Genomic DNA, 27,174 nt, shown 5'->3' on the forward strand with positions numbered 1-27,174 from the left:
GAACTGGCTGACTTGAAGAAGGGGCCCTGGGAAATGTTTCACCCATATCTTTTGATACAATTTGGTAACTGTCTAAATAAAGGTTACATAGCAAATGGTTATGGAATATCTTATCAAATTCTTGGGCGGACTCTGCCCTTGAAATATTTTTATTTAATTAACAGACAACAAAGCACAGGAAAGCGTTATTATTATTATTTTTATCCAAAAAGAGTTACACAGTAGGTTGATTATCTTGCAAATGAATTGCAAACTTAAAATTTATACAATATGTAAACCCTTCGTTGGGCTGTTATTTGCTAGGTCTTTCTCAAAAGGAGCTCTTTATTTTAGAATCCATAAGAGGATGTAGTTTGGCTGTCATCTTGAGAGATGGCTCAGGAGTCTAAGTTCAGCATGTTGCCTACATTTGTTCTCTGCTCCTAGACGTGACTGAGGAAACCTTCTGCTGTTTTCCTGTTGCAATCCATGATTTTAGCATCATGTTCCTATTCTTGCTCAAGATCAATAATCCACTATACTAAGCCTGGCATTTTGTAATGAAGCCAAGTATGAGGAAGTTTTAACTAATGTGTGTGTGGAGTTGCTGTTTTGTTGGCTTTTTTTTTTTTTAGGTGCACTTTTCAAGGAGATTGCGTACCCTTAGAGAACTCAGGAAATTGGCTGGATATTTCACATGGAGCTGAAAAGTGCCCTAAAATTGAGATGATTCGAAGCAGTAAAGATAAGGTAAGAGGGAAGATTTTAATTTGTTTGTCTCTACTGTATCGTTTCATATTTTTCAACTGATGCTCACTTCCTTCTGTGTGTAAAATATCCATATGTAAAAGAGCAACCAGGCGACAGACTTGGCCCAGTGGTTAGGGTGTCCGTCTACCACATGGGAGGTCCGCGGTTCAAACCCCGGGCCTCCTTAACCTGTGTGGAGCTGGCCCTTGCGCAGTGCTGATATGCGCAAGGAGTGCCCTGCCACGCAGGGGTGTCCCCCGCATGGGGGAGCCCCACGCACAAGGAGTGCAGCCTGAAAGGAGAGCCGCCTAGTGCGAAAGAAATTGCAGCCTGCCCAGGAATGGTGCTGCCCACACGGAGAGCTGACACAACAAGATGATGCAACAAAAAGAAACACAGATTCCCATGCCACTGACAACAACAGAAGCAGACAAAGAAGACACGGCAAATAGACACAGAGAATAGACATCCAGGGGAAGACGCAGCAAATAGACACAGAGAACAGACAACTGGGGTGGGGGGAGGAAGGGGAGAGAAATTTTTTAAAAAATTTAAAAAAAAAGAGCAACCAAATAACCTTAGTTATAGGAGTCTATTCATTTAGTCAATGAATGTTGAGAGCCTGCCAGATGCCATGTGCCCTGCAAGGTGCTGGGGATGTAGCAGAGGACAAGGCACCTCACAGACCTGTGCAGTGTGTCATCTTGTGGAGCTAAAGATGACCCTCAATAATTAGATTTAAAGAATACATCACCTTTTAACTTAAGAGAAATACATTGTGACATAAAGACATCCAGAAAAAGAACTACAGACTTAGGGTCAACAAGAATCCTTAAACGTAGCTTAATTGTAGAATTGTGTTTGTTTTATGGTTGCTTTCCCTAATGTGTTCAGGGCTCTCTAACAACTACCCTTTGAACAAGGTGTCAAGCAATATTGAAAGAGAGGGAGAGAAAACCATTGTGGGATGTGAATATTGCTTGTGACGCCCGTGGAAAGCCATCAGGGCGCTTGCTATGGCGGCACCGCCTCTGGCAGCACATCAGCCTTGTCCCTGGATGAAAGAAAGGAAGCAGTGAGCATATTCAGGCATTTTCTGGTGCGCATATCAACCGTGCCCTATGGGAAAATGGAATTCCTGCTTTGCAGTCTCAGTGGCGCAGTAAGGAGACATTTTCTCCCTAATTATGGCTCTTGTATTATGAATAATTGTACAGAATCCCCATCAACAGTCAGTTGACCTGTCTGTTGAGCTGGCTCTGCTTTCTTTGAATGCCACGTTAACAAGGAAATGGGCCACTCTCCCTTTTCCTTTACACTTTGCCATTTCATATAGCAAGAACCACACCATTTAAGATGATTTAACATTTAATAAAGGAGAGCCAGAACATTTAATGAGTGATAAATAATAAAAAGGATCGACCTTTCAAGTCATAACTGATCAGAATTCACTGATTTAAAGTTTTTTGCCTGTTGTCGCTTTCTGTGGTCTTCCAGGACACAGGCAAAACCTCCAGCAGCCCAGTGTCAGAGGTCAGCTGAGTATACGCTACAGAAGAGATGCTTGGCTACCCAGGCATAGGTTTGGCCAAGTTTTTACTTTTCTTGTCAACCTGAGTAATAGCTGACTTTAGTGCTAATAGAGAATGGTAGAAAATACCATGACCCTCAGACAAACCCAGGACTCTGCTAAGAGGTTAGATTTTATGCAAGATTTTTTCTTTTACCATTTTTAAGATTTTAAGCATAATCCTTCAGCTAAATGTAGTGGGGGGGAAAGTAACTCATTCATTAATTAAAAGTTCTTCTTGTACAATTGCTCACCTATCTATGGATCGCCAGTATAAATTAACCACCATTTATATCCATTCTGGAACATTCTAAAAAGTGCCCCCCCCCAGTGACCACCAGTGCTTTCTTTACCACCCTGCATTCCATTCTGGTTTTAACGTGATCCCACCAGTGTCCTTTCCACACAGCCCATCCCATCCCTCCTTCTGGTTCACCATCACTCTGAAGGTAAAGGAGATAAGAATTTAGTACTTTGATTAAAGCTTTTCTTTGAAACCAACTTTAGACTGATTATTTTAATAATGATGATGAGATGTCTGACTCCATCTCTTGATCATATTAGTTCAAAATATCTCCCATCATGATGACCACCTGTGACTTACCTCAAAGTCTCACATCGTTGTTTGAATACCTGATCTTGACCTTCAGAGATGGCAGTCTATGGGTTTCCCAGACTTCATCTATTAATTCAGTTCGAAGGGTGTTTACCAGCTACCCATTATATGTCTAATATGACTCTAGTAACTTTCTAGGTACAGAAAACCCCATGTAACGCAGGGTCTCATTCACAAGAAGCTTTGTGTCTTCACACAAAACAATTAGAAAACAGTGCATCCTTATTCTTGCTATCAGATTCCATGGAGCTGTTAAGAAGAAAGAATTAGAGTTATACCAATTATCTTGGAGGGATATTTGTGAAGTTTGGTTGAGTAAAACCATCAGTTATGGAAAAGTACGTTTAATGTGATCTTACATGGATAAAAAGTTCCTGTATATGTTCATGTATATATATGTATGTATACAATAATCCAATCTATTATTCTTATTTTAAATTAGGGATATAGATTAGTGGAATAGAGGAGAAAGCTCAGAACTAGAATGCAAAAATTTTTAAAATCAGATACCATAAAATAAACAAAAGAATTATTCTATAAAAGATAATATTCATGCAATATGAAAACATAATTAAATTAATATTTTACATTAAATATTAAAGTAAAATTTAGACTAATTAAGGAATTACATATAAAATCTACTTACAGAAAAACTACCAGAAAAGAGAATTAAACATCAGATCATTTGGAAGGATAATTTTTGTAGCTCTGAAGCAGCATCTGTATTCATATATTTGTCTAATATTTTAGGATCTATACAACAAAATACAAGAGGTTACTAAAGCACACACTTCTGGAAAATATTTGCAATAGACAAAATATTAATGTCAAGGTAATGAAACTAGGAGAAATTTAAAAGAAAAACATAAAATTACAAAAATTAAGTGGGCAAAAGCATATATTTTCACAAGAGGAGGCTTAGAGAGTAGACATAAATATGGAAATATGTTCAACTTCACAAGTTATCAAATAAATACAAATTAAAGCGATAATAAGGTATGTTAACACCCAGTGTTGGTGATGTCAATTAGCACAACATTTTTGGAAAGCAATTTGGCAATATGTTTCAAAAGTCATAAATATATTCATTCTGCGTGAAGCACTAATTCCAGGCTTAGAAATTTATTCTGAGGAAGTAACTTGAAAGAAAGAAAGGAAAAAAAAACCAAACCCATAAGCATGAACATGCTAACGCAGTAGGATTTATGGAATTAGAAACCTGGAAATAACCAAACTTTTGACAGTAAAGGGAAGACAGACAGTTAGGTAAAATATGGTATCTTGACCTAATAAGATATTATGTACCAAGAAGTGTTTTGGCCCCATGGGCATTGCCAGCTAATTGACACTCAAACTTTCCTTCTCTCCCATCTGACCCTTTGTGTCTTCACTTCCTCTTTATCCAGCTTAATTAAAGAGAGAACCATCAATCTGGTAAGGATTCCCATGTTGGATTTATTAGGCTGATGCCAAAGCTTTGTAACCATATTCCCCTAGAATCCACAGACATTTGCAAATACCTCCAGCTCCCTTGTTAGTTCTCCTTCCACTGCTGCTGATAAAATTTGCTGTCTCCTATTTTCAGATGAACTCAAACCTAGCTTCTGCCTCACTGTTTCCCTGAAATTGCTCTTGCTAAGGTCTCTAGTGAATTCCATGTAGCCAACCCAGCAGACACTATAAAAATTCTCATTTTACTTGGCTTACTGGAGCATTTTAAACATCTTCTCTTCTATTACTGTCCATGCCACACCCTCTTCAGGCTGTTCTTTCGACCTACCTGTACTGCTTTTATAGGGTACCTTGAATCTTGTTCACTTCTTTCCATTTCCACTATATAATCCTAGCCAAGGCTTCTGTCATCTCTTGAAACTATGATGTGGCCCTCCAGTTTTAGTCTAAGGAATTTTCCATACTTCCACTAGACTGTAAGCTACGGCAAGGACTGTAGCTGTTTGACTCACTGACATATTCAGTACCTGTGCAGTACCTTACACACGTTGGGAGCTTGATAAATATTTGTGGGATAAAGAGATGCAATTATTACAGCTCTGTAAAAACTGTGTATGAGAGAACTGGATGGAAATGTGGAAAATTCAAAAGTGGTGAAAATGGGACTTTTGTTATAATGTTTGAGCAACAAATTAAATTTAAGATATATGTATACAAGATAATCTGAGCTGCAATCATGTTCTGAGATGTATGGCATGGATATAAATGCTGGGTTGAAGAATTCAACTTGAATCAGAGTCGAGCCACTTGTTGAAGACGAGCTAATGGGAATGGCTTAGGGTTTGTTACCATGCTCAAGTCCCTTCACTTGATTGCCCTTCAGCCCAGTTGAAGTTAGATTGAAAGAACTTGCTTTCTTCCAGCATGACAGTGTGGCCCAGAAAGAGAAGTTTTAAAAATGAAAAGATGGGGGTGACCCCCAGGGCCTGGAATAGACTTATCAAACTTATCAGAGGATCAGGGGAGAGCAGTCTTAGATGGCAGTGCAGGAAGTCTGGGTGGAGGTCAGAGGGCAACAGAAGATGAACACCTCCCAGGCTGTCTGGCCCTGCAGCTCTTCATAGTGGCTGAAAAGCCTACCTGATCCTCCACTCACTGCTTCCTAATACTTCGCTCACCTTCCCAGCACCTCACACAGAAGGATTCACCATTGGCATATTAATTCCTTTAAGTTTCCATTTCATTAGAAGGACTAACTGGATTTTTAAAAAGATAATTAATTTGGGAAAGAGGTTCTTTGGGGAAATGCCAAGACTTCCTTTTTTTTTGTCCCACTGGATTGTGTGTGCGTATGGGTATACCCATAGACACATATAACAACCCACCCAAATTTGATCACATATTTGATGACAAGGAAAACCTTAACTAATTTTAAAAGTAGAGAATTTCACAGGCCGCCTTCTGTAACTATAATCTAGTAACACTAGAAATAAAAATAGAGATGACAAATATATCTTAACAATTAAGGTCCCTGGGAAATTAAGGTATATCCTCTTAAATAAACCCTGAATTAAAGAAAAACAAATGAAAGGAAAATCATATCTTTGTATAAGAAGACTTAATGTCATAAAGATATAAATCCTCCTAAAATTAATTGATACATTTAGTATAAATCCAATTAGACTCATAGTCTCCATATTCCCTTTTGATTAAAATGATCTTAAATTTCATATGGATGACTAGATTTCTATAAAATACTAAAAAAATTGTGAAAAATAAAGATAAACAAAGAGAGATTTACTTCATCAAATGTTAAATATACCTAAAGTCACAGTAATAAATGACATTGGAGTAGTTGATGCCATTGGAATACAAGTAGATCAAGAAATAATTGGGGGAAGTGGAGATGGCTCAACTGATAGAGTGTCTGCCTACCATACGGAAGGTCCATTGTTCGATTCCCAGGGCTCCCTGGCTTGTGTGGTGTGAGCTGGCCCACAGGCAGTGCTGCAGCATGCAAGGAGTGCTGTGCCACACAGGGGTGCCCCCTGTATAGGAGTGCCCCATGCACAAGCAGTGCACCCAGCAATGGAGAGCTGCCCCGCGTGAAAAAAGCACAGCCCACCTAGGAGTGGTGCCGCACACACGGAGAGCTGATGTAACAAGATGACACAACAAAAAGAGATACAGATTCCTGGTGCCACCTGACAAGAATGCAAATGGACACAGAAGAACACACAGCAAATGGACACAGAACGCAGACAGCGGGGGGCAGCGGGAGGGGAGAAAAATAACTAAAATAAATCTTTAAAAAAAACAGATAATTGGAGCAGAGCAGAGTTCAGAAACAAATTCCAGCTATATGATAATTCAATATATTACAAAAGTGGTATTTCAGTTCAGTTGGAAAAGGATTTTTTTAAAGAAATGGTTATAACATCAGGATAAAAATAGAGTTGAACTCTTATCTCACACTACCTATAAAATAAAACACCAGGTGGATTAACAATATGAGTTTAAAAATAAAAGAGAAAAGATTGTAGAACAATTTTGTATTTGTCTATAAGCAAGAGTTTGGGGAGAACTTTGTAAACAAGATAGGAAATGCTGTATTTGATTACATAAAAACACATTTTGTAGCATACAAGAACCATGAACAAAAGTTACAAGACAAACAGTAGATTAGGAGAAAAGAGGTATCATGAATATGACAGATAAGGATTAATATCTATGCTATTCAGAGTGCTTTAAAAATTGATAAGAAAAGCGCACACACACAAAGCAGAAAAATGGTCAAAGAATATGAATACACAATCCACAGAAGAGCAAACCAAATAGCCAATAAAACATCTATTTCTTTCTATCAGTGATATGCTCTCCGAGAAAGTTTCCTTCCAATGGCAGATCAAAAGGTGAGTTCACCTAAGGCTCTAAATGAGTGGAAACAATGAAAAAACAATGGTTTGTGTTCCATATCCCCTTTTCCCTGCACAGACCATTGTGACGATGGTGGGAAGCTTTCCTCCAAGATACCCGGAGTGTACAGTGAAGAATGTCAACTCCAACAGGGAGCTCTGCAAGGGGAGAACTCAGCCAAACAAGACGTGCACCTGTACTGTCCTGACCAGAGCAACATACAAAGGTATAGGTACCCTCTTCTGGTTTTTGTGGTTGTTGTGGATGGTGCTAAAAAGTGAAGAAGGCAAGAGAATCTCCTGTGCTTAGATTGTCTAGGAAGCAAGTGAAATAACAGGGAGTCTGAAGAGTTGATTTTAGAGTCTCACTGTCCCTCATCTCTGGTTCCCACTTCCCCTGTAGTCTAGCTCACCCCTGCTCTGCCTTATTTCTTGACTCCAGAACCCCACTACAGGATGTGACGGGGGAATGAAAGAGGAGGTTAAGTTGGATAGGAAAGTGGAGTAAAGAGTGGAAACCATTGGGCTAACCCCTACCCAAATGGTTCAGAGAATTCGGAGGTCTGAAAAGTAGAGAATCCCTGGGTGAGAGGAGGAAATATGACAGCCAGTATTCTCTCATCTTAAGTTCACTGCATTCATCCATTCATCCAGGAAACATTTATTGAACATCTACTATGTCCCAGACAGGCACTAGGTTAGATGCTAGGAATGCAATGATAAAAAAAACTGACCTGATCTTTGCTCATAGTACTTATAATTTATTGTGAAGGTCAGTAAATTGTGTAGGTGTGAAAAATGCAGGGAACATAGAGTACCCTGGAAAGTACTTGAGAAGGGCACCTAACTGGTCACAGGAGGTGAGTTAGGGGTCAAGGAAAGTACTCTAGAGAAAGCGATGTCTAAACAAGACTAAAGATTGCATAGGTTTGAACTCAACAAAGAGGAGGCAGAAAGAGTATTCTAGGCAGAGAGCAACTTGTATGATGGCCAGAAGGAAAGAAAACATTTTGCTTGAGGAACTGAAAGAGGTTCTAAATGTATGGCAGAGGCAAATGAGGTCAGGGCACGTGGAAAGAGTTTTCATGGATATCAAAGAAGGCAGCCAGGGGACCATAAAGGGCTTCTGAGCATGGACTTTAGTCTATGAGCTGTGATGAGTCATGGAAAGGATTTAAGCTGGAGGTAAGCAAACGGATTTGCAGTTCACTGAAGCATTGTCTTTCTCTTCTACTAGAATGTAAGCCCCATGAGGGCAGGGACTTTGTGAAGACACCTTCATTGCTGTGCTTAGAACCTTGCCTGGCACAAATTGGTCGTGTGCAATCAATACATTTGATTAATGAATTGATGAAATGAATAAGCAAATGAATGAATAGACCCAGGGGGAGAATGGATTGGAGGAGGGCAAGACTGAATTCCTAACAGTCAGACCGAAAGGAGTCAGTGGGGATAAATGTGAGAGCTTGAGCAGTGGCAGAGGGGATGGAGAGAAGTGGAAGATCAAGAGATGATTAGGAGGTACAGTGGACAGCACTGAGGATTCACTGAGTTGCTTTGAGTAGGACAGGCTCGAAATAAAGTTCATGGGGCAGGCCTCCTAGGATGGCTGATGACTGTAATTGATCTGAGCTTTGTGGTAAGAGCTGGAATTACCCAATGAACCCTAAACCCTTCAAAAGAGAACTTGATTTTATAAATAAATAAATATTCAGGCTAAAAAAAATGCCTGTTAGCCACTGGGTTCAGAGTGACTGTTGAGGTCTGAATTGCTTGGAAAATTACCTCAATTTTCCATTTTACTTTTCCCACACCATCAGCCTTTGTAATGCACTTTTAGTTAATTTTAGTCATTAAAATGTGAATCGTGCTCACCTGTAAAATATGCTTCTGAAGTATCTGAGATCACCTTGTAGAGTTAGTTAGTTGCTTTTAGAGCCTCCATCAATTGCACCCAACTCTTTGCCTGCCCTTTTCTGAATCGTGGCTTCTCTTGAGCAGGCAAAGAAACTCATTTCCCACCTCTTGCACTCAGCCAGGCATCAACCACTGCCAAACCTTTCTCCGTGGCCGTCCTCAGCCCTGACGTGACCTGAGCCTTTTCCCTAAACCCAGTTGCCCTTCAGCTTTTGAACACACTGAAAGCCGCCATGCCAGATTCTGCTCTCGCCATCCCGGCCATTCTAGCACCCCTCGGTCCCCCACCAGCTCCCCTTCTTCATGCCCAGGTACTACCTGGAGCTCAAACCACTCGTGTGGTGTTTCTTTAACTATGTTGTCATTATTGGGTATTTCCACCCAAGTCATTTTTTCCAAATGTTCCCAGAGCAGAGAGCGTGAGTCTTCATTTCTTTGTGATATTTGCAAATGTTGCTCAGAAAAGGCTGGCTTTTGTTAGTTGTCATCATTGGACACCTGTAGATTCCATTGAAATGGATTTTTACTGGGAGCTTCTCAGTACTTCCTGTTCATATGTGCATTCCACTAACATTTTTCAAGTGTCTGTTAAAATGCTCTTGCTAAGAGGTCGAACAGCCTTCCAGACCTCCGTGTCTTTTGAACAGAGGATGATCTTTTCACATATACCCACTTTATATGAGCATCATTTTTTGTGGCATCTCGGCTTTCAGAGTGAATTTTATTGTTGTAAAGCAGCACCTTAAATTGGGGGGAGGGTGTCTCAGACTTCTGGAACCACATATCCATCAGTGAGAAAATTAGGGGTGCTGATAAAGCCAAGCCAACTTTTTATTTTGTCAAGTGAAGACTTTGAAAAATACCATCTATTATATCCCATTCATTTGTAAAAGAAAGGCAGTTTTAACACCAAAGTGAAAACGGCACCGTTTAGCCCTGATCCCTGGACGGGGTTTGAAAGGCAGTGAGCGCCCAGCCTGGCTGTGAGCAGTCATTTCCTAGAAAGCATCACAGACCACGTTTCCAGGCCCACCCCAGGCCTACTAAATCAGAATATTTAGGAACATGGCCCATAAATCTGGTTCTGTTTTTCGGGTTTTTTTTCCCCATAATTTTTCTCAAGTTATTCTGCTAGACAACTGGATTGGGAATCACTGCCTTGGATGGAATATATATAAGTTTAAGGAAATACAGGAAACATTCCATCTCTCTAATGCTGATTTAACTCAGGTTTTATCCTATTTTACTATATTCTTTGGGGGTTTTCTAACCAATGAGTAAGTTTTCAAAAGCAAATATGAAAACATTCTCCCTAGATGTGGCAACAGTTGACTCAACGATTATGGATCCCAGCTGCGGAGAGCCCCACCTTAGAGTCTGTTAGGTAAATATTTGTAGTGCAGATTTTTCAGGAGGTGCAGGGTTTCCTTTCTAGCATTCTGGTTATCATGTTCTAGGCACTTCTTGCTAGATGACTTGTTTTATTCTTATGTCGTGGCCAATTACAAGCTGAGATAGTAATCCCAGGGAGAGTCTGTGATGGAAATGGGCTGTAAAATGGCTTTTCCTAGTGATTATCCAAGGGAGGCTTGGAATGTGAGTCTGTTTGGGTCTGTTTGGAGGCTGGTGCTGTGCGCGTTGGCTGCCTGGTGTGAATGGCCGCAGGAAGGAACCACATACTGATTGAAATGTTAAGAGAACAGCTGGCACATCCCCATCCTCTGAGCAGGGGAGGCAAAGAAATATTTATCTTTTGCATTTACAGCTATGCTTGACTCTAGCAGGAATCCACCATAAATGACTTTCTTTTCCTCCTTCCCTCCAGATGTTTTAGTCGTCAACGTGACATTCTTTGGCTTTTGGAATTTATCAGAAAGATTCAACTTTACCAACTGCTCATCATTAAGAGAGTAAGATTTTATTTGAAATTTAAATATTCTCTCATTGGCTTTCATTCATTTATTTGTTTCACTCCTCAATTTCCTGAAGAACTCTTCTGTGGAGTAGAACTTTCCAAAGTGCCATTTGGAGCCCGGTCTAACTGGAGATAGGAGAGCCCAGGAGTCAATAAACTTAGCTAGTTCATTCAAGCCCTACCAATCGAGGGGACACAGCCAAGGGGTTAGAACGACTGTGCGAAAGTGCTTGTACCCGCAGAGAAATAGGTGTTCCCCGGAACAGGAGGCGGCCTTGAGAGAGGTACAGTCAAGGCGTGCTGCTAGGTTCTCCCCAGACCAGAACGGCTTCGGGAGTTTGTTGGGAGGGAGAGGGGGTGAGTCTCAAGTTAGGGGAAGGTGTACTCAAGGAGAAGGGCAAGCTGAAGCGCCTTTCACCAGCATAACACATTAATTCTCCCTGCTTTTTACCACCTTTGGCCTCTTGGGGCCCGTGTCCCTCTGAGGTAGGGCCTCACCTTATCTGTGCCTTTGTGCAGAGGCAGAGAGAAAACAGAAGCACTGCTGTTTTTCAGAATCCTGGTTTTCCAGTTGGAAGTGGGATGGACATCCCCATGGAAACAATGGGGGCTGTTTTATTAGTGACTCTGTAATTCAAGTATCTGAATTGTGGATCTCTTTTGGTTTGGCCTAGGAACCACTGCTTCTCTGGGAAAAATGGATCCCAATTCTCAACTGAGTTGGGAAGTAACACTACCGTTTTTTAACACCAGAGCCTCTGGAATCCATTTTTTACCACGGAGGTGCTTTGAAAGAAGGGTGGTACAAGGTTGCGTTCATTATTTCTAAGAAGCAAAATGAATTTAAAGAGAAAAAATATGAAACTTGATACAAGAAAGCCTCAAAGGTCCATGAAAACAGGAAAGAAAAGCTGTCGCCTGAATAGAATTTTATAGTTCCAAGAAAATTTAAAGAGAAGCAGCTTCATCCAATCTCCAGTTTTAGAAGCCACAGGAAAGGAAGTTACTTGCCCGGGTTCCTACAACTAGATAATTAAGACCCAGACTTCAGACCCAGGTCCCCCAGAGGGCAAGCGCCCTTCCTGTTAGGGACCTTTCCCATGGGAAAAGCACTTGGGAGATAAGATAAGAGTGCAAGTCAGAAACCTGCCTCTAGCTCACTTAAGTAGCCTGAGGAAGACAAAAGTGAATCGGCATATTCTGCAGTCTCTGTCCGGGAGAATCTCAGAAAGCTTCCTGACTTCTTGAAGAATATATAAAATAGGAGCCTCACAGGCGCAGGCCCCAGGCCTTCCCTGGCCTCCGTAGGCTCGCTTTCCAGACCAACCTCAATTTCCATTTTTATCGCTCTTCTTTTAACTACGATTATTCTAATGAGTGCTTTTCTATTCCTCCACGGTTACCCATGCATGATCGGTTATTTGATTAGTAGACACAATTCTTCCTTAATTTGATTCAAATGCAAACACTGGGGCCATTCCCTCTCCTTGCCAGGTAACACTTTTTGTCTCACTCTTCCAGACAGTTGGCAGTGTTACTGCTCACCAGTGAAGGTGTGCTGATCGGAGAAAGGAAGAGAGGGTGGGGAGCGAGAGGGATATCCAGGGGCAGACTTACCTGAGGGTAGACAAATAGCAGAACTGGCTTCAGACACAGGTCCAGTGGGCTCTTGTTATCTACTGATGCAGCAGGTGACCCAGCTCCAGGTTTCCATGGCAACACCCTACGGTCCATCAACCCTGAGGGCTGCTCAGAGCGGGGCGTACAGTTAATGCTCTCTCCGCAGCCTCGAAGGAGGGTGTTCTCTGTCCCCTTTGGCTCATCACAGTCTGGCCAGGGATTTTCGTTCTTTGTTTAAATGCTTGCTCGCCATGTCACAGAGGGACATTGTAGGATATGAACCTTTTCCTTAAAATGTAGGAATTAAGTTGGTTTTCCATGTTGCCAGATGCCCAGTATGTATTGGAACTGGCTGTGCTTGGTGTAAGAGTGAGAGAAAGTGTATCCACCCCTTCACAGCTTGCGACCCTCCTGATTACAAGAGAAACCAGGTAAAGTGACATTTCTAGTATTACGAGGTCTAGCCAAAAATAATGTTTGTGACCCCCCAGCCCCAGCCGACGTTTTGTGTTCAGCTCAGTCTTTGATTTCCCACCCGTTTGGACGTTGAAGGATGCTTTTTCATTTCAGGAGTTCTGTCCACTTGCTGTTGAGAAATGGGCACCATCCAAGACGCCTGGAGGAGGAAAAGTCAAGGAGAATAAAAGTAACAAAACCAAACAGGGTTTTCGGGTGAGACCTTATTTTTGTGTCGATGATGGAAAAATCCCCCCTTGAAATGAACAGCCACTCCTACTACTTTGGGTTCCTTTAAGAAAATTCCCAATTTTACTTTCTATCAAATTTCCCTCTTTAAAATATTTGGTTTTTAACCAGGTTTCATGTAATTGGCTCAATACATCAAAGACTGCACACTCGCGTGGAAGAAATTAAAACTCCGTAATTATGAAAAACGATGTTGTTCCAGTAGAAGCAGAATTGAAAGGTGACTTTGTGCCTCAACGTGGTGACAGAAGGAAGTCTAGCCAAGGGCACTGATTGCATTTCGGGGGGTTACGCTGTGCGTGGGGTCTGCGGACGCACATTAACCTCTGCTTCGCAGAAATGACCTAACCAGCGGTTGACAGCACTAAAACAGAATTGCCGTTGAGGGTATATTTCTCGATCCTTGTCACAAACGGTTATTGTGCTATGGCATTTCCATGGGAATTCCTCTTATTTTCTTCATACTAAATCACCAAGCTCAACTCACAAACATGTTTGAAAAGATGACAATGTAAACGTTTCCTGCCTTCTCGAGCCCGTAAATGATGGCTTCACTCAGGCAGCAGGAGTTCATTGAGCATCTGCTATGTAATGAAAAACAAACAACAAAGGACAAGTTCCTGTCTCATTAACCTTGGGGTCTAGTGTGAAAAGACAAATGAAAAACAGCAGCCTATTAACTGGTCTCTCTTTTCTCTTTCATGACTAATCTGTGGCCCTGATGTATCCATTCACTGCTGTTTAAAGGTCAAGTGTCAATATAAATAAGTAGCATGTTTTTATCATTACCTTAAAGTTGATGGTAACTTTAAGTGAATTAAGTAAAAGGTGGAGTGAAAGTGAATCAAAATGGATTCTAAAGTTAATTAAAGATGTTGGAAAAGCTCAGTGTGCCAATATCTCTGGACTTTAAAAGTCTTTTTATGAAACGGTGGACTACTTTTCTCTCTCCATTGGTTTATAAAACTAAGATAGTGACAGGAACTTGGTCATGGAGATATATGGCTTTTTAAAAAAATTAGAATTAAGGTTTTTATTTTGAAGTAATAGAGTTGTATGCAATTGTAAGAAATAATGCAGAGAGATCCCAAGTGCTCTTTATTCCGTTTTTTTCCAATAGCGACATCTTTCAGAACTGTAGTACAGTGTTGCCAACTGGGAGAGTGACATTAACACAGTCAAGATATTGAAGAGTTACATTGCAAGGGTCCCTCACGTTGCCCTTTTATAGTCACCCCCATTTGCTACCTCCATCCCCAGTCTCCGACCCCTGGTAACCACTCATCTCTTCTCCATTCCTCCAATTTTATCATTTCAATCATTTTACATCAGTAGAATCATATAGTATGTACCCTTGGGGTTTTTTTTCCACTCAACATAATTCTCAGGAGATTTTTCTAAGTTTTGGTGTGTATCGATCATTTTGTTCCTTTTTCATTGCTGAGTAGTGTCCCAAGCAGTGAAATTTAAACTTTCATTTTAAAGTAAAAATTAATTACAAAGTCACGGTATCCTGGTTTCCTGTCTGGTGACCCTTGTACCTTTTGAATTCTGACACTTCTGCAGGTTAACAGACCTGGGGACACCCAGAGAATTGGAGGAGGCTGAAAGGAAACAAAAGCCCAGCTCTGTCTTTGGTGCGTCTTTGTGGATTATCCTTCTTAGCTGGGAGAAAGACATTTAAGAGAATTTTTTTCTTTTTTTAATATATGACGCACCAGAACAAAATCATAATTTGGGTTGACAGGGATTGGAACCCTCTTTGTCACAGGCCAGATTTCTCTGCTCTGTGACCCACTGCTACCCTGCCTTATCGTGTGGAATGGGAACAGGCCCGTTGGTGGGTTTGGTCTTCGTGTTGGCCTTGACCAAAGCACCCAGCCACTTTGCAACTCTTTTTCCTAGCAGAGAAGCCATGGAGAGCTTTACTTTAATGCCTCTTCACGCATCACACATCACTGTGTGCTTCCTATGCCAGGGACCAGGGACCAGTCAGAGCTGACGCTGAGCAGGGGGTTATTCTTTCCATAGACATTTATTGAGCACCGTCTAGGTACTGTTTTAATGAGCTGGATACCATGAGAAGGACACAAATGACTCAGGCACATCTCTGGCCATATTCTCAAGAATCTTAGCTATACATCCATGAAAAAATACAGGATAGAAAATGCTAACCTAGGAAAAGTACCAGAAACTATAAAAGCCAGAGAGCTTTTCCGTACCCCAGGCCATGGCTTAGGCATCCCCGTATGGCAAAGCCAGTGCCTGGCAGATGAAGACACTTCATCAGTGTGGTTGGTTAAGGCCTGGGTGGATTGATTGATGGGGAGGGACAAGAAGTGTTCAGATGCATAGAGATGGAGGAGGGGGTATTCTAAGCAGAGGGACGAACCTCAGCAAAGGTGCAGTGTGGGGCCAGGACATATCAGGGCCTATGCATAGGAAAGCCCAATTTGGCTGGAGCAGAGGTTGCAGGGCATTATGGGAGATAAGGATGAAATGGCCCAGAAGCCCACATGTGTAAGGCCTTGCACACTAGCCTTAAGAGTTTTGACTTGATTCTTCAGTGCAATGGGATGCTATTCAAGACACTTTACTTCTTTAACATATGAACTTGCTCATCCAGAAATGGGGTAGTTATGAGAGAGGCTTCTTGGTTCAGTCCCAGTTTTGGCCGGTTATCCTCATACTGTTTCATGACCTTATCGTCCATGCCTGCACCCTGACCCCAAAACGTGTGCTGTCACTTACCATGGGGGCTGCATTAAGGAAAACCATCACCTCGAGGGCAACTAACTCATAAACCTACGTGTGATCTTTTGATGAGAAGTAATTTCTTCTATGGAGGCCAATATCTGTCTGTCTCTCAGAAAATCCACATATTTAACAGGTGAAATCATATCAAGGACTGTTGACCCTGTTGGCCTGCCCTAATCACTTTTCCTTCCTTTTCCAATCAGTCTTCTATCTGGTGCCTTCACCCACTGAAGGCAGAAAAGGCTATCCTCTCTTTCCTGTTTTCAGGGAAAAGTTGTGGAGATCTGTGACATCATGTCATTGTCTTCATGATATACAGAAATAAAACATGTTCTGACGTGTCTCCGGTCCTTGAAGAATTTTCATTCAAATTGTTCTTTCTTTCTCTTTCTTGCACCTTCTCTTCTCTCCCTCCATTGCTTTTTTTTCCTTTTCTTTTTATTTAAAGATTTTAATCAGTGTTACTTCCTTTACACAAGATAATAATAAATGTACTTTAGTCAGTGTTTACACTTCCCCCTTATTTCTGCTCTTTCCTCAATCTTAAGGGATTTGGGACAATGTCCGCTCTGAAAGGACCTAGATATTATCCCTCCATTGCCTTCTTTTTTTTTTTTTTTAAGATTTATTTATTTCTCCCCACCCCTTCATTGTTTGCATTTGCTGTGTCTGTTTGTTGTGTGCTGGTCTTCTTTTTAGGAGGCACTGGGAACCAAACCTGGGATCTTCCATGTGGGAAGGAGGCACCTAATTGCTTGAGCCATCTCCGCTCCCTACTTTGTTGTGTCTCTCATTATGTTTTCTCCCTGTGTCTCTTATTGCATCATTTTATTGCATCAGCTTGCTGCGCCAGCCCATCACATCAGGTCTCTGCCTTGCTTGTCTTCTTTAGGAGGTACCGGGAACCAAGCCCGGGACATCCCATGTAGTAGGTGGGAGCTCAATTGCTTCCCCCTCCTTTGCTTTTTAAATGTGCATTTTCATTTCTCACAGGCAATCCAAACTGACCCTGGCCTTCAAAAGTGAAATTAAATTTAACATATACCTTGTCAAGTGCTTTCTTTGGGCCCAGCACTGTGCTAGGTGCTGTGGGATTCCCTTCCAAAGGTTCATGCATCCATTTGTTTGTTAATTCATATGTACATTGAACGCTATGTGCTAGATTGGCAGGCAAAATGTATGCCCTCATGGAGCTTACTTCATAGTATTTATAATATCTTGGAGGAAGCAAGATTCATTTTAATGAGGAAGTTGAGTGTGTACATCAGAAAAAGATCCAAGAATGCATGCCATAATGTACTAAATTGAATGGTGGTAGCTAATATTGTTCAGCACATGTGAGCTAAGAGCATCACTATATTTAGCATCACAGTCGGCCTATTTTCCCCATTCTAGACAAGGAAATTTTGACTTAGGGTAAGTAGGTAATACATGGCCAATGAGAGATTTGAACGCAGGCTGTCTGACTCCAGAGCCCACAGTTTTAACCACTACTCTCCATTGTATGACCTGTTAAATGTAAACAAATGTTGAGCCATGTAATATTGATGATATATGTGTGGCTGGAAGGAGACTGATATTGGCTTCTCTTGGCATTAGCCTATCAAAACCTGCTCCATCTGTGCCAGAGATGTGGGTAGAGATGAAGCTCTCTAGCTGGGTCAGGCTGTGAGGTGAAGAAGAGGGGGAGGTTGAGGCGTGGTCAGAGTGAAGGCGTGAGACTCGGGCCAGGCTGGGCATCCTCCAAGGCCAGCAGAGCAGAGGACGCCTGGAAGGAGATGTAGGCCACGTGGAGAGTGGAAGAGCAAGAATCTCATGCCTGAGTTGAAACTTGGCAGAGGGAGTGGATTTCGAGGGGCTGGGTTTAACTAGGAATCAGGAACCTCTACTGAAGGGAAATTTCTGCCCTCCCTGGTCATGGGGCCCAGGGAAGTCACCCACTCCAACCCTGAGGGGCCACACTCAGAAGGTGAAATGGCTAGACGTACACCATTAGGGAGTGGCCCGTGTCAGCCTGGCCTTAGTGTCCCCATGTCAGGTAATGAGCCTTCATCTCTTAGCACAGGTCTCCGTCTGTCACCTCCTCCCACGAAGTCTCCAGGTTTTCTCAGGAGGCAGTTAACTCTTGATGGTTCTTAGGACTAACCGGAGGTCATGTCCCAAGTTCACTAGGATTGGAACCATTGTCTACCATGAAGGGGCATTTTCCTGGGAGCTGAGCATCCAATGGATAGCTTTTGCTGAACTCTAATTTTTCTTTGGTGGGATCATATTTTGCTGTTTTCTTTCCATATCTCACCTCCTTTTATACTTTCCTCTCTCCACCACTGGTTACCACTTTTCTCAGTTTATACATTTCTTAATATATTTCTCTCATCCTTTTCTCTGCCATTAATAAAGATGTTAAATAATTCTGAACCCAATACTCACCCCTGTAGGGCCCTATAGGACACTTTCCTTTAATTAGTTGTGCTACCTTTTATCTCTCTAATGTCCTTTGGTTTCAGATTTCCAGCTGGTTTTGAATTCATGTGACTTTTTATCCAGTCCTGTTTGAACTAATTTCACAAGTGAAAATCTGAGAGACATTTTACTCAGTGTTGATTCAGGTCCAGGCCTACAGAGAGCTTTGCTATATTCAGATTTTTTTTAAAAAACAGATTAATAGAGTATGATTTGGTCTTAATAAAATGAGCCTTCCTAATGCACCTCTTTCCAATATTCTTTTCAATCACAGCAGTATTTTCTCCATTAATGTCATGGTAATCTGAATTGTGTTGACGTCAGACTTCACAAAAGGTACTTTTGCTCTCAAGAGTAATCCTCTTAGACCTCGTCAAAGATAACTATTTCTTAGTGCTTGTCCTATTTCCAGTCTCTTATAATAACTCAGTTTAAAAAAAAAATAAAAATAATCCATAAATCACCTAATTAACCAGTTTCTAATATGCTGTCTTATACAAAACAGGGAGTCAAAAAGGCTTGTGAGACACAAGAGCTCAAAGGGTTCTAGTAAATAAATTTAAAATGGTACAACCATTTAAAAATAACCCTGTTAAATCTTTCAGATATACCTGACAGGAAGTAAACTACTCCAAGGTTAATGACTGGGCAGAACAGAGGTCTGTGATGGATGCACTCGAAGATAGTTTGACTGGATGTATGGAAATCCTTGGACATAGGTTGAAGGGGGAATCGTAGAACTGGGGAAGACTCTTTGTAGCCACTCGATTATGACTTTAAATTATCACCTTCTATGTGCAAGTGTGTGGGTCCCCCCTGCTTCGTGTCTGTTCATGAATGAACTCTTGATTAAAATACAGAACTAAAAAAGTGAACGTGTGAAATATTTGTGGGGGTCATTCTTTGCCTTTTTCTTTTTGTCTGTACTGGATTTTTGAAAAATCCTTATCAGCCAAAGTAGAACATGTTATATTTCTAAGAATTATTGCACTTCTCTAGCTACCCACTCCCTCCTCCCCTCCCCTCCCCTCCCCAGTTCTCCTCTCTTTCCCCTCCCCTCCCATCCTCTTCCTTCCCATATATCTGCACTGTTTGAGCGATGGGGTCCTCTTGGTAGCTTTTTAACCCACTTAATTGAGATTAGGAGAGGTTGTCTGAGCAAATAAAGGATTACTAATCTGACCCTCTTTGAAAAGAGACTGGAAGCATCTGCTTTCATGAGATAGGCCAGGGCTGGATTCCATCCTAGACAAGCCAATGAAACTTTTGTAAACAATAAGGTTGTAAAATTTAATCCTTTTGAAGTAACTCCGGGTAGAGGCTGTCTCTACTCAGGGGGAAATAAAAAAGTTAATAAGGCAACGTGGCAGGTCCTCTGGTGGTATCCGTAGAGCTATTTAAGGAGCAAAATCTTTTCTACATTAGTCATAAGGCTCTCTTTATCCTCTACTGAGAGGAGAGAAGTAGCTTTTACTCGGCATGTTTGAAAATTTTGCTGGAACACACATCAACGATATAAATATAACAAACAGGAGAGGCTGTTTAGAGAGAAAAGAAACTGGGACTCAGAGTTGATGTGGATGGTAATGTGAACCTGCATGGTTTACTCAGAAACAAAACAAGCACAAGCAGTCAATCTTGCCTCCCCGAGAAGACAGTGGACTCTCCTAGTGTAAGGGTCGGCAAACTTTTTCTACCAGGAGCCAGGCAGGAAATATTTTAGGCTTTGCAGGCCAGAAGGTCTCAATTGCGACCACTCAACTCTGTTGTTGGAGTGTGAAAGCAGCTAGAGATAAATATGTAAATGAATGAGCATGGCTGTGCATCAATAAAATTTTATTTATGGATGCTGAAATTTGAAGTTCATGTATTTTCATATCATGAAATATTATTTTTCTGATATTTTTTCAGCTACTTAAAATGTGAAATCGTTCTTAGCTCATGGGCTACCCAAAAGCAGGCAACGGACTGTGGTTTGCCAGCTCCTGAACTGGTGCACACACAGATCATTTGTCCCTCACAAAACCTGGCACCGTCCTAGGGACCCTGTAGGTGCTCAGTAAATACTTGCTCACTCAGCCGGGATGAGCAAAGAGTAAGCCTTTTGCCATCCAACACACACTTGACATTTGCAAGGGATTTATCTCGAATCTTTGCTAATCTCTCCATTCTAAGTACCACTCTAGTAGATAATTCCCCCCATAAAATGCAGTCAAGTGTAACAGAATAATTAAAGTGACCCTTTCAGGCTCTTAGCGATTCTGTAAGTATGGGGCGAAAGTCCTTTGCAAAGTGATTAAAATAAATCCTGTCATCGAAATCAATTCTCTGTCACCTTACATCATTGCTGTGATGACATTAACGATGAATTTACCTCGATCTGCAAAATCAAGCCATAGCGGTGAGTGATGGTGACTGCCCTACCATATAGGACCTGCATTTGTTTGATGAGGAGTGGAATGATAAAATGCCCACCTCAGCAGGAGGGCCCGCCCCGGCAGCCCAGCAACACTGTCCTGATGAGGACCACAAAGGAGTAGGGAATACACAGTCACTCCAAGAAGCAGATGCTAGATAGAGGGTGGACATCATTGACGTTCTCCCAGTGGCTAGGTGACTTCTGCCTTGATTTTACCCTTCAGTTGGATATACTCAGCATTGATGGTTCAGCCGAATTTCACGTGATTATGCATCTCTTAACCTTGAGGTTGTTTTCCAATATCAAGAGTGTGAGTCTGAAATTCACTTCTGTACTTCACGTCGGCCAGAATTATAGTATATCACACCCTATTTGGGTCACCATATTCTTGGAAGAAGACAGAGTTGGTGGACATGGTCCCCAAAAGAACAACGGCATGATCAAAAAGACAGAAGGTAGCATCTATAGGAGGAAACTGAAAGAGATTAGGATTGTTTTGTCTTAATAAGAGAAAGTAATTCTTGCCATGAAATAAAGGGCTTTTTTTAAAAGGGAAATTTGATTAGACCCTGCAGATGGAGAAGTAACGTGGCCTACACTTACATTCTATGGGGCCAGGTATCAGGTGACTCCAAGAAAGTCTTCCTTGACTATAGGCCTGATAAAGCCTGAAATGGGTACCACGGCTAAGATCCTGGTATCTGCAAACCATGGAGAAGAAATGGTAGTCCACAGTGATTCAGGCACCCAGCTACTTGCTGCTATGTGACTCAATGGGTTGATTCCTCAAGGTTGCCTTCCCTGTGGTATACTCTTCAATTCAAATAGCCTCCCTGAAATAAACACAAGTATAGAAATTGCTTTCTTGGGAATTAAATTTCTCTGGAATGACATTTATTCAGCTTAATGATGAGTCTGTCTTTGGCCTACGGTCAGTGGACTCCTTTGCTTTTCCTTCATTTCACTTACATTGTGAGCTTCCAGAAACTGTATGGCAGCAAGCACTTTTGAGACTCTAGTGATGTCTCACTCTTCAGATGGAATGTCAGACTCTTCAACTGTGTTTTCAACTGTCTTGTGAGACAAAGACTAATTGGTTTGACCTCATGCTGTCACATGTTGAGAGACATGAATCTTCAGCACTCTTCCTTGAATTCATTGATTTCATTAAACACTGTCTGCTTGTGTTTGCAAAATGTTGTAATTTCCCAGTGATTTTTTTCAAAGTGCAGTGCATAAACAGATTTTTTGGAATGATGCCATTGCTTTGCTTTGATCTGGTGTTTTAATCTTTTATTTCCAATAGGGTTTCTCCATTAAGTCCATTGAGCCACAGAAAATATCGACCTTAGGGAAAAGAAACGTGATAGTTACAGGAGCAAACTTTACCAGGGCATCTAACATCACGATGATCCTGAAAGGAACCAGTACATGTGATAAGGAAGTGTGAGTTGAAACACTAGTAATTTATTCTTGGTAACCATAGTGAAAAGCTAAAACCCATGCCAAAGATTATCATCTGTGTATAGTTAAATTATGTCCATGTGCCCAAGTGGGCCAATTACTGGAGTATCTGATATAACAGAGTTCCAAGGAGTAAAATAATTTAAACATCACATCTGAAGTTCACTGTGAAAGAATCTGTCCTGTATGTCTCCCCCAAAATCTCAGCCTGCAGTCATTTCAGGCTGTTGCCTATTTTGAGTCTTGACTCATTTTCATTAACAAAATCAAGGATATAGAATAGCAGACCCTATTTTAAAAATGATCCACTTAGAAAAATATTTGAGTACCTCTGAATTTAATGAGAAAAACATGGCAGACCTTTCAATGAGTTGGGAAAAAAAGACCTAGTGTTGAAAAAATAAACTTTCTGATCTGTTTTATGTGGAGATTTTATTTTTTGTAGTCCTCTTTTCTTTACTGGATTGGTCTCAGGCTCAAATAATAATTGAATGGAATATAAGTTGGGAGTGAAAAAGAATAAAACACCCAACACAATGGTCTGGCCAATATAAAACATGAACCTAATTATTTCTATGACTTATTTTCCCTTAACTCATCCTTTCAGTGAGATATTGAAACAAAGAAATCAGTTTCTCATGTATCTTTGTGCAAATGAAAACCATTCCCCCCAAAAAGGAAGTGTAATGGTAATAACACAATAGACAATTTTGAGTTTTCTGCTTGTTAGCTTTTATAAGTTTGGGCTAATTTCGAGTAAAAGATGTCGCATTCTACATGAAGTACAATACTGAGCTTGTTGTCATCATGGAAATGGATTAAGACAATCTGCTGAAGTGTGGTATTTTGGTTTTTAACTACTAAACCCAATTTGGTACAGCATTTTAATCTGCCATGCTTATTTACTGAACTTTCTGTTATAATTCATTTGCTGCACATAGCTGCCATCCCCTTCCCCTCATAGCAGAAAATTTGAGATATCTGTGATTTTGATGATGAAAGCTGCTCATCGGTAGCTCTCCTCCGTTCTGCTATTTGCCAGAATTATCAAGCACACATTAGTGGTTGTATTTATGCAGCAGAGGTATTTTTGTGCCGTTTATCCAGGCTAAATACCGTATTGCAAAGATTCCTTCATTTTGTGTAGCGAAACCTGTGAAGTTAGACATCTGTGTGTTCACTGAAAGGCAATCAACTGCACTGGAAAGCAAGTCGTTTTTCAGAGCATTACCCTGTTTCTGACTCTTTATGCTCTCATTTCAATTCTGAATGTGTCTTGAGACACTGCAGTTATTAAATTAAATGACTAAGCGACCTCTTTGCATGTAGCATTCAGGAACCACATCTGTGTAGTGAGTCCAAGTTCACTGGCGTAAACGTAACACTCAGTTTGTTAACCCTGTACCTGAGTTTGTGCTATAATCCCAAACTTTTTAGTACAGTTATTTAATATGTCTAATTATCCTGAGGTGAAAAATGCAACACCAGTCGTTGGAATGACTGACATTTCCACCTCTTTCCTTCCAAAATGTATAAACAAGTTTGAATTGTAATGACCAGCCATTTTACAAAGAATGTTCAAGCGCTTCACTCTGAAAACAAACCTTAAAATGTAAATCTGTGGTCATGTAAGCACAAACAGTCAAATGTTTTTGGAATTTACTTCATTAAAAGGTTGAGTCATAGTATTCAACATCCAGACTCATGCATATACCCTTTAATGGTAATAGATTCTCATGTAGCATAATTAGACTGAGCATTATTCAGATACAACTCGGTCTCGAAGATTTGGGTATTAGAGGGTCATTGCAGACATCACGAACAGAGGAAGCTTAATTTATAGAGGGAGCATTGTGGAAGGCTTTGCTTTGACACCTGAAGGCTGTTGGGAGCAGCCAGGACTGCCCAGGCTAAGTCTGGAGCCTTCCTGGGAGGTGCTTGGCTCTGCCGTTTATCCATTCTGAGATCCCTCCGGCTCTTGCTTGGGTTCTCTCTTCTTTGAACAGCAAAATTCCCATCTCTGCTTGGTGCTGGGTTCTATCCTCCCAGGCCTTTGGCGGGGATTTCTCCTTTTCAAGCTTTTTATTCTGGGTATTTTCAAACACACAGAAAAACAGAGAGAAAGGTGTAGTGAACCTCCCTGTACCCATCACCCAGCTTTGAAATATGTCCACATTTTGCCAATCTTGTTTTATCTATCTCCTTGGCTTTTTTTGTAGGAAAGGGGCTCGAGTTTTTTGTTTGTTTTTTAAAGCATCTCCCAGACATCATGTTCTTTCAACCCATAAATACTTCAGTATGTATCTCTAACATACCATCAGCATCCTTAACGTAATTAATGGTACTTCCTTAGTATCATTTAAACCCAGTTCATATTCCATTTGTTTCTTAAAGGCAACGGTTTGCATCCCCTTCCGCCCTTCCCCCCTTCCCCCCATACTTCTAAGGGAAGTGTGAGAAACATGATAAAATATGCACAAGAAAGAGGAACCCAGTCCCCGATAATACCCAGACTGGATAAGTAGCCCCTGATTAATCAGCAGTTGCCTGCAGCTGTTTTCCTGATAATTCGTGAACTGTTGTAGTTCAAGTGAAAAATCACATGCTGTCACCTTGAGTACACAACGGTGCTAAGTGCCTGTGTCACTTAAGGGCTCTCCCTCTACCCTCTCTAGGATACGGGTCAGCCACGTGCTGAATGACACCCATATGAAATTCTCTCTTCCATCAAGCCGAAAAGAAATGAAGGATGTGTGTATTCAGTTCGACGGCGGCAATTGTTCTTCGGTGGGCCCAGTATCTTACATTGCTCTGCCACATTGTTCCCTTATATTTCCTGCTACCACCTGGACCAGGTACTTTCTAGCTTCGTAACGTTTTTCTCTCGTAGTTTAAAGGATCCCGTGCATAAAGACCAAGGACTTCTCCCGAATAAATATGAAAATAGTAAACATATCTAAATTTCTCACATAAAGTTGCTCTTTGGATTTATTCCTAGAAAAGCCTGGACCCGACAAGCAGTTGTTTCCCGTTGTTACAGGGAACCCTATGAACATGCCCTGTTTTTCTCTTAGCCATGGCCTCCAGGAAGCTCAAAGCTAAAATGTTTGCTCGCGGTAACTGTACTTAGTCTAGGTCTCTGCTTCTATTCCCTACCTTTCTCCTCTGCTTATGACACGAGGCTTCTTTTTTCTTACGTCTTTCCTTTTAAAACCTTTGGAGCAAGTTGTTTTGAATTCTTCGGGGAACTATTGAGGGCTATATAAATAATGAAAAGCAGTACATTTCAGAGATGCTCCCTAAATGAGAGGTGCAAAATCCCAAGGAAACTCACCCAGATAAATCCAATATATTAGAGTGGGGGAGGAGTCTCTGCCTAGTTTAATTTAAATCTACATTCAGATTTTGGAATATAACCTTAAAGGTATTTTCTTCACCTTGCACAGCATGAATCTAACTTTCAAAGCACTCTCTAGATAAGACTACAGAGGAAGATTTGTTATATATCACTTCAAGTATTCATATTTAGGATTAAGAGAGAAGTGATGCAAGGAAAGTTGAATTTCTAAACTAAGGCTCTAGTATGGCACGCTCCACCCCAGGGACTTATTCCTTCCTATAAATAAAAGCAAACATTGAGAAAGCATTTACTGTCAGCCGTGTTACATCGATGAACTCGGTGAATCCTCACAAGTTTAAAAGTTCTATTATTAGCCCCTTTTACGGATGAGTGAACCGAGGCATGAAACATCTAAATAACTTGGCCCACGTTCCCAAGCAGTCTAGCGGCTGGAGTTTGTGCTCTTGTCACCACCATGCTTTGCTGTGCCATAAGAGAAGAGGCTGCCGGAGGTCCTGCCCCTGTGACATTTCCAGCCTGCTCCCTGGTTGCTCCCAGGTCCTCGAGCTGGAATGTGGCTCTGAAGCCTGACCCTCTGCAGGGCGTGCTCGGTCTGGTTTTCTACCCATCTTCCCCCTTGCAGCCGGCCAGAGGCTTCCGGGCTGGCCAGGGCCTTCCCGCTTGTCCTACGCTAATTGACCTGCTCCGACCCACCTCCTGGCCTTGTCATCAGCGACTGTCCGAGCTGACATACCAGGCTCCTGTCCCCTGGACTGGGTGTCTGGCGACCTACATGAGCTGTGCAGGAAGGACGGCCAGAGCTGTGGACAGCTGTTTATTTCACATTTAATGACCCTTTGTGTATCCAAGATTATGCACCGAGAATATGTGAAATCACTTGGCTTGGTTTTGGAGAGAGATCATAGCTGTCCTTCATATGGTTTACCAAATAGGAATTTATACTTCTGTTGTTATTTCTAATTTCACCTAGTCCAAAGTGTCCCCCATCTCCCTAAGTAAAATACAATGGTAGGTTGGGAATTTGACATTGAAAATTGTTAGATTTCAGGTCCTTCATATAGATTAAACAGCAATCAAACAAAATTCTATTCAGTGGAACCTTTTCAAGGTACAGCTGATGATCTGATTCTGTGCAATATGGCACAAAAAATTTCAAATTCTATAAAAGAATTTGGGCATTTTCCTAGAGTTAAAATAGGGTCCGACCTGAATTTTTTATTTATACTTCTTAAAAATCATGAATTTGGGGCCAGTATCCTCACTTAAAAGAT

At 41.2% G+C, this 27,174-nt stretch overlaps 1 protein-coding gene across 3 annotated transcripts in view; it reads left to right on the plus strand.

The window, feature by feature from the left end:
• PLXNC1 (plexin C1) overlaps positions 1–27,174 on the plus strand; it is a 137,014-nt gene that overhangs the window by 52,219 nt on the left and 57,621 nt on the right. For all 3 annotated transcript variants that reach the window (XM_058308541.2, XM_058308540.2, XM_058308539.2), the window contains exons 5-11: positions 615–729; positions 7,362–7,509; positions 11,025–11,109; positions 13,063–13,165; positions 13,305–13,406; positions 22,385–22,524; positions 25,218–25,397. In XM_058308541.2, the coding sequence (XP_058164524.1) occupies positions 615–729; positions 7,362–7,509; positions 11,025–11,109; positions 13,063–13,165; positions 13,305–13,406; positions 22,385–22,524; positions 25,218–25,397 (873 nt within the window). The remainder of the gene's footprint in view (positions 1–614; positions 730–7,361; positions 7,510–11,024; positions 11,110–13,062; positions 13,166–13,304; positions 13,407–22,384; positions 22,525–25,217; positions 25,398–27,174) is intronic.

This window comes from Dasypus novemcinctus, chromosome 12 (genome assembly GCF_030445035.2).
Source record: "Dasypus novemcinctus isolate mDasNov1 chromosome 12, mDasNov1.1.hap2, whole genome shotgun sequence".
NCBI lineage: Eukaryota > Metazoa > Chordata > Mammalia > Cingulata > Dasypodidae > Dasypus > Dasypus novemcinctus.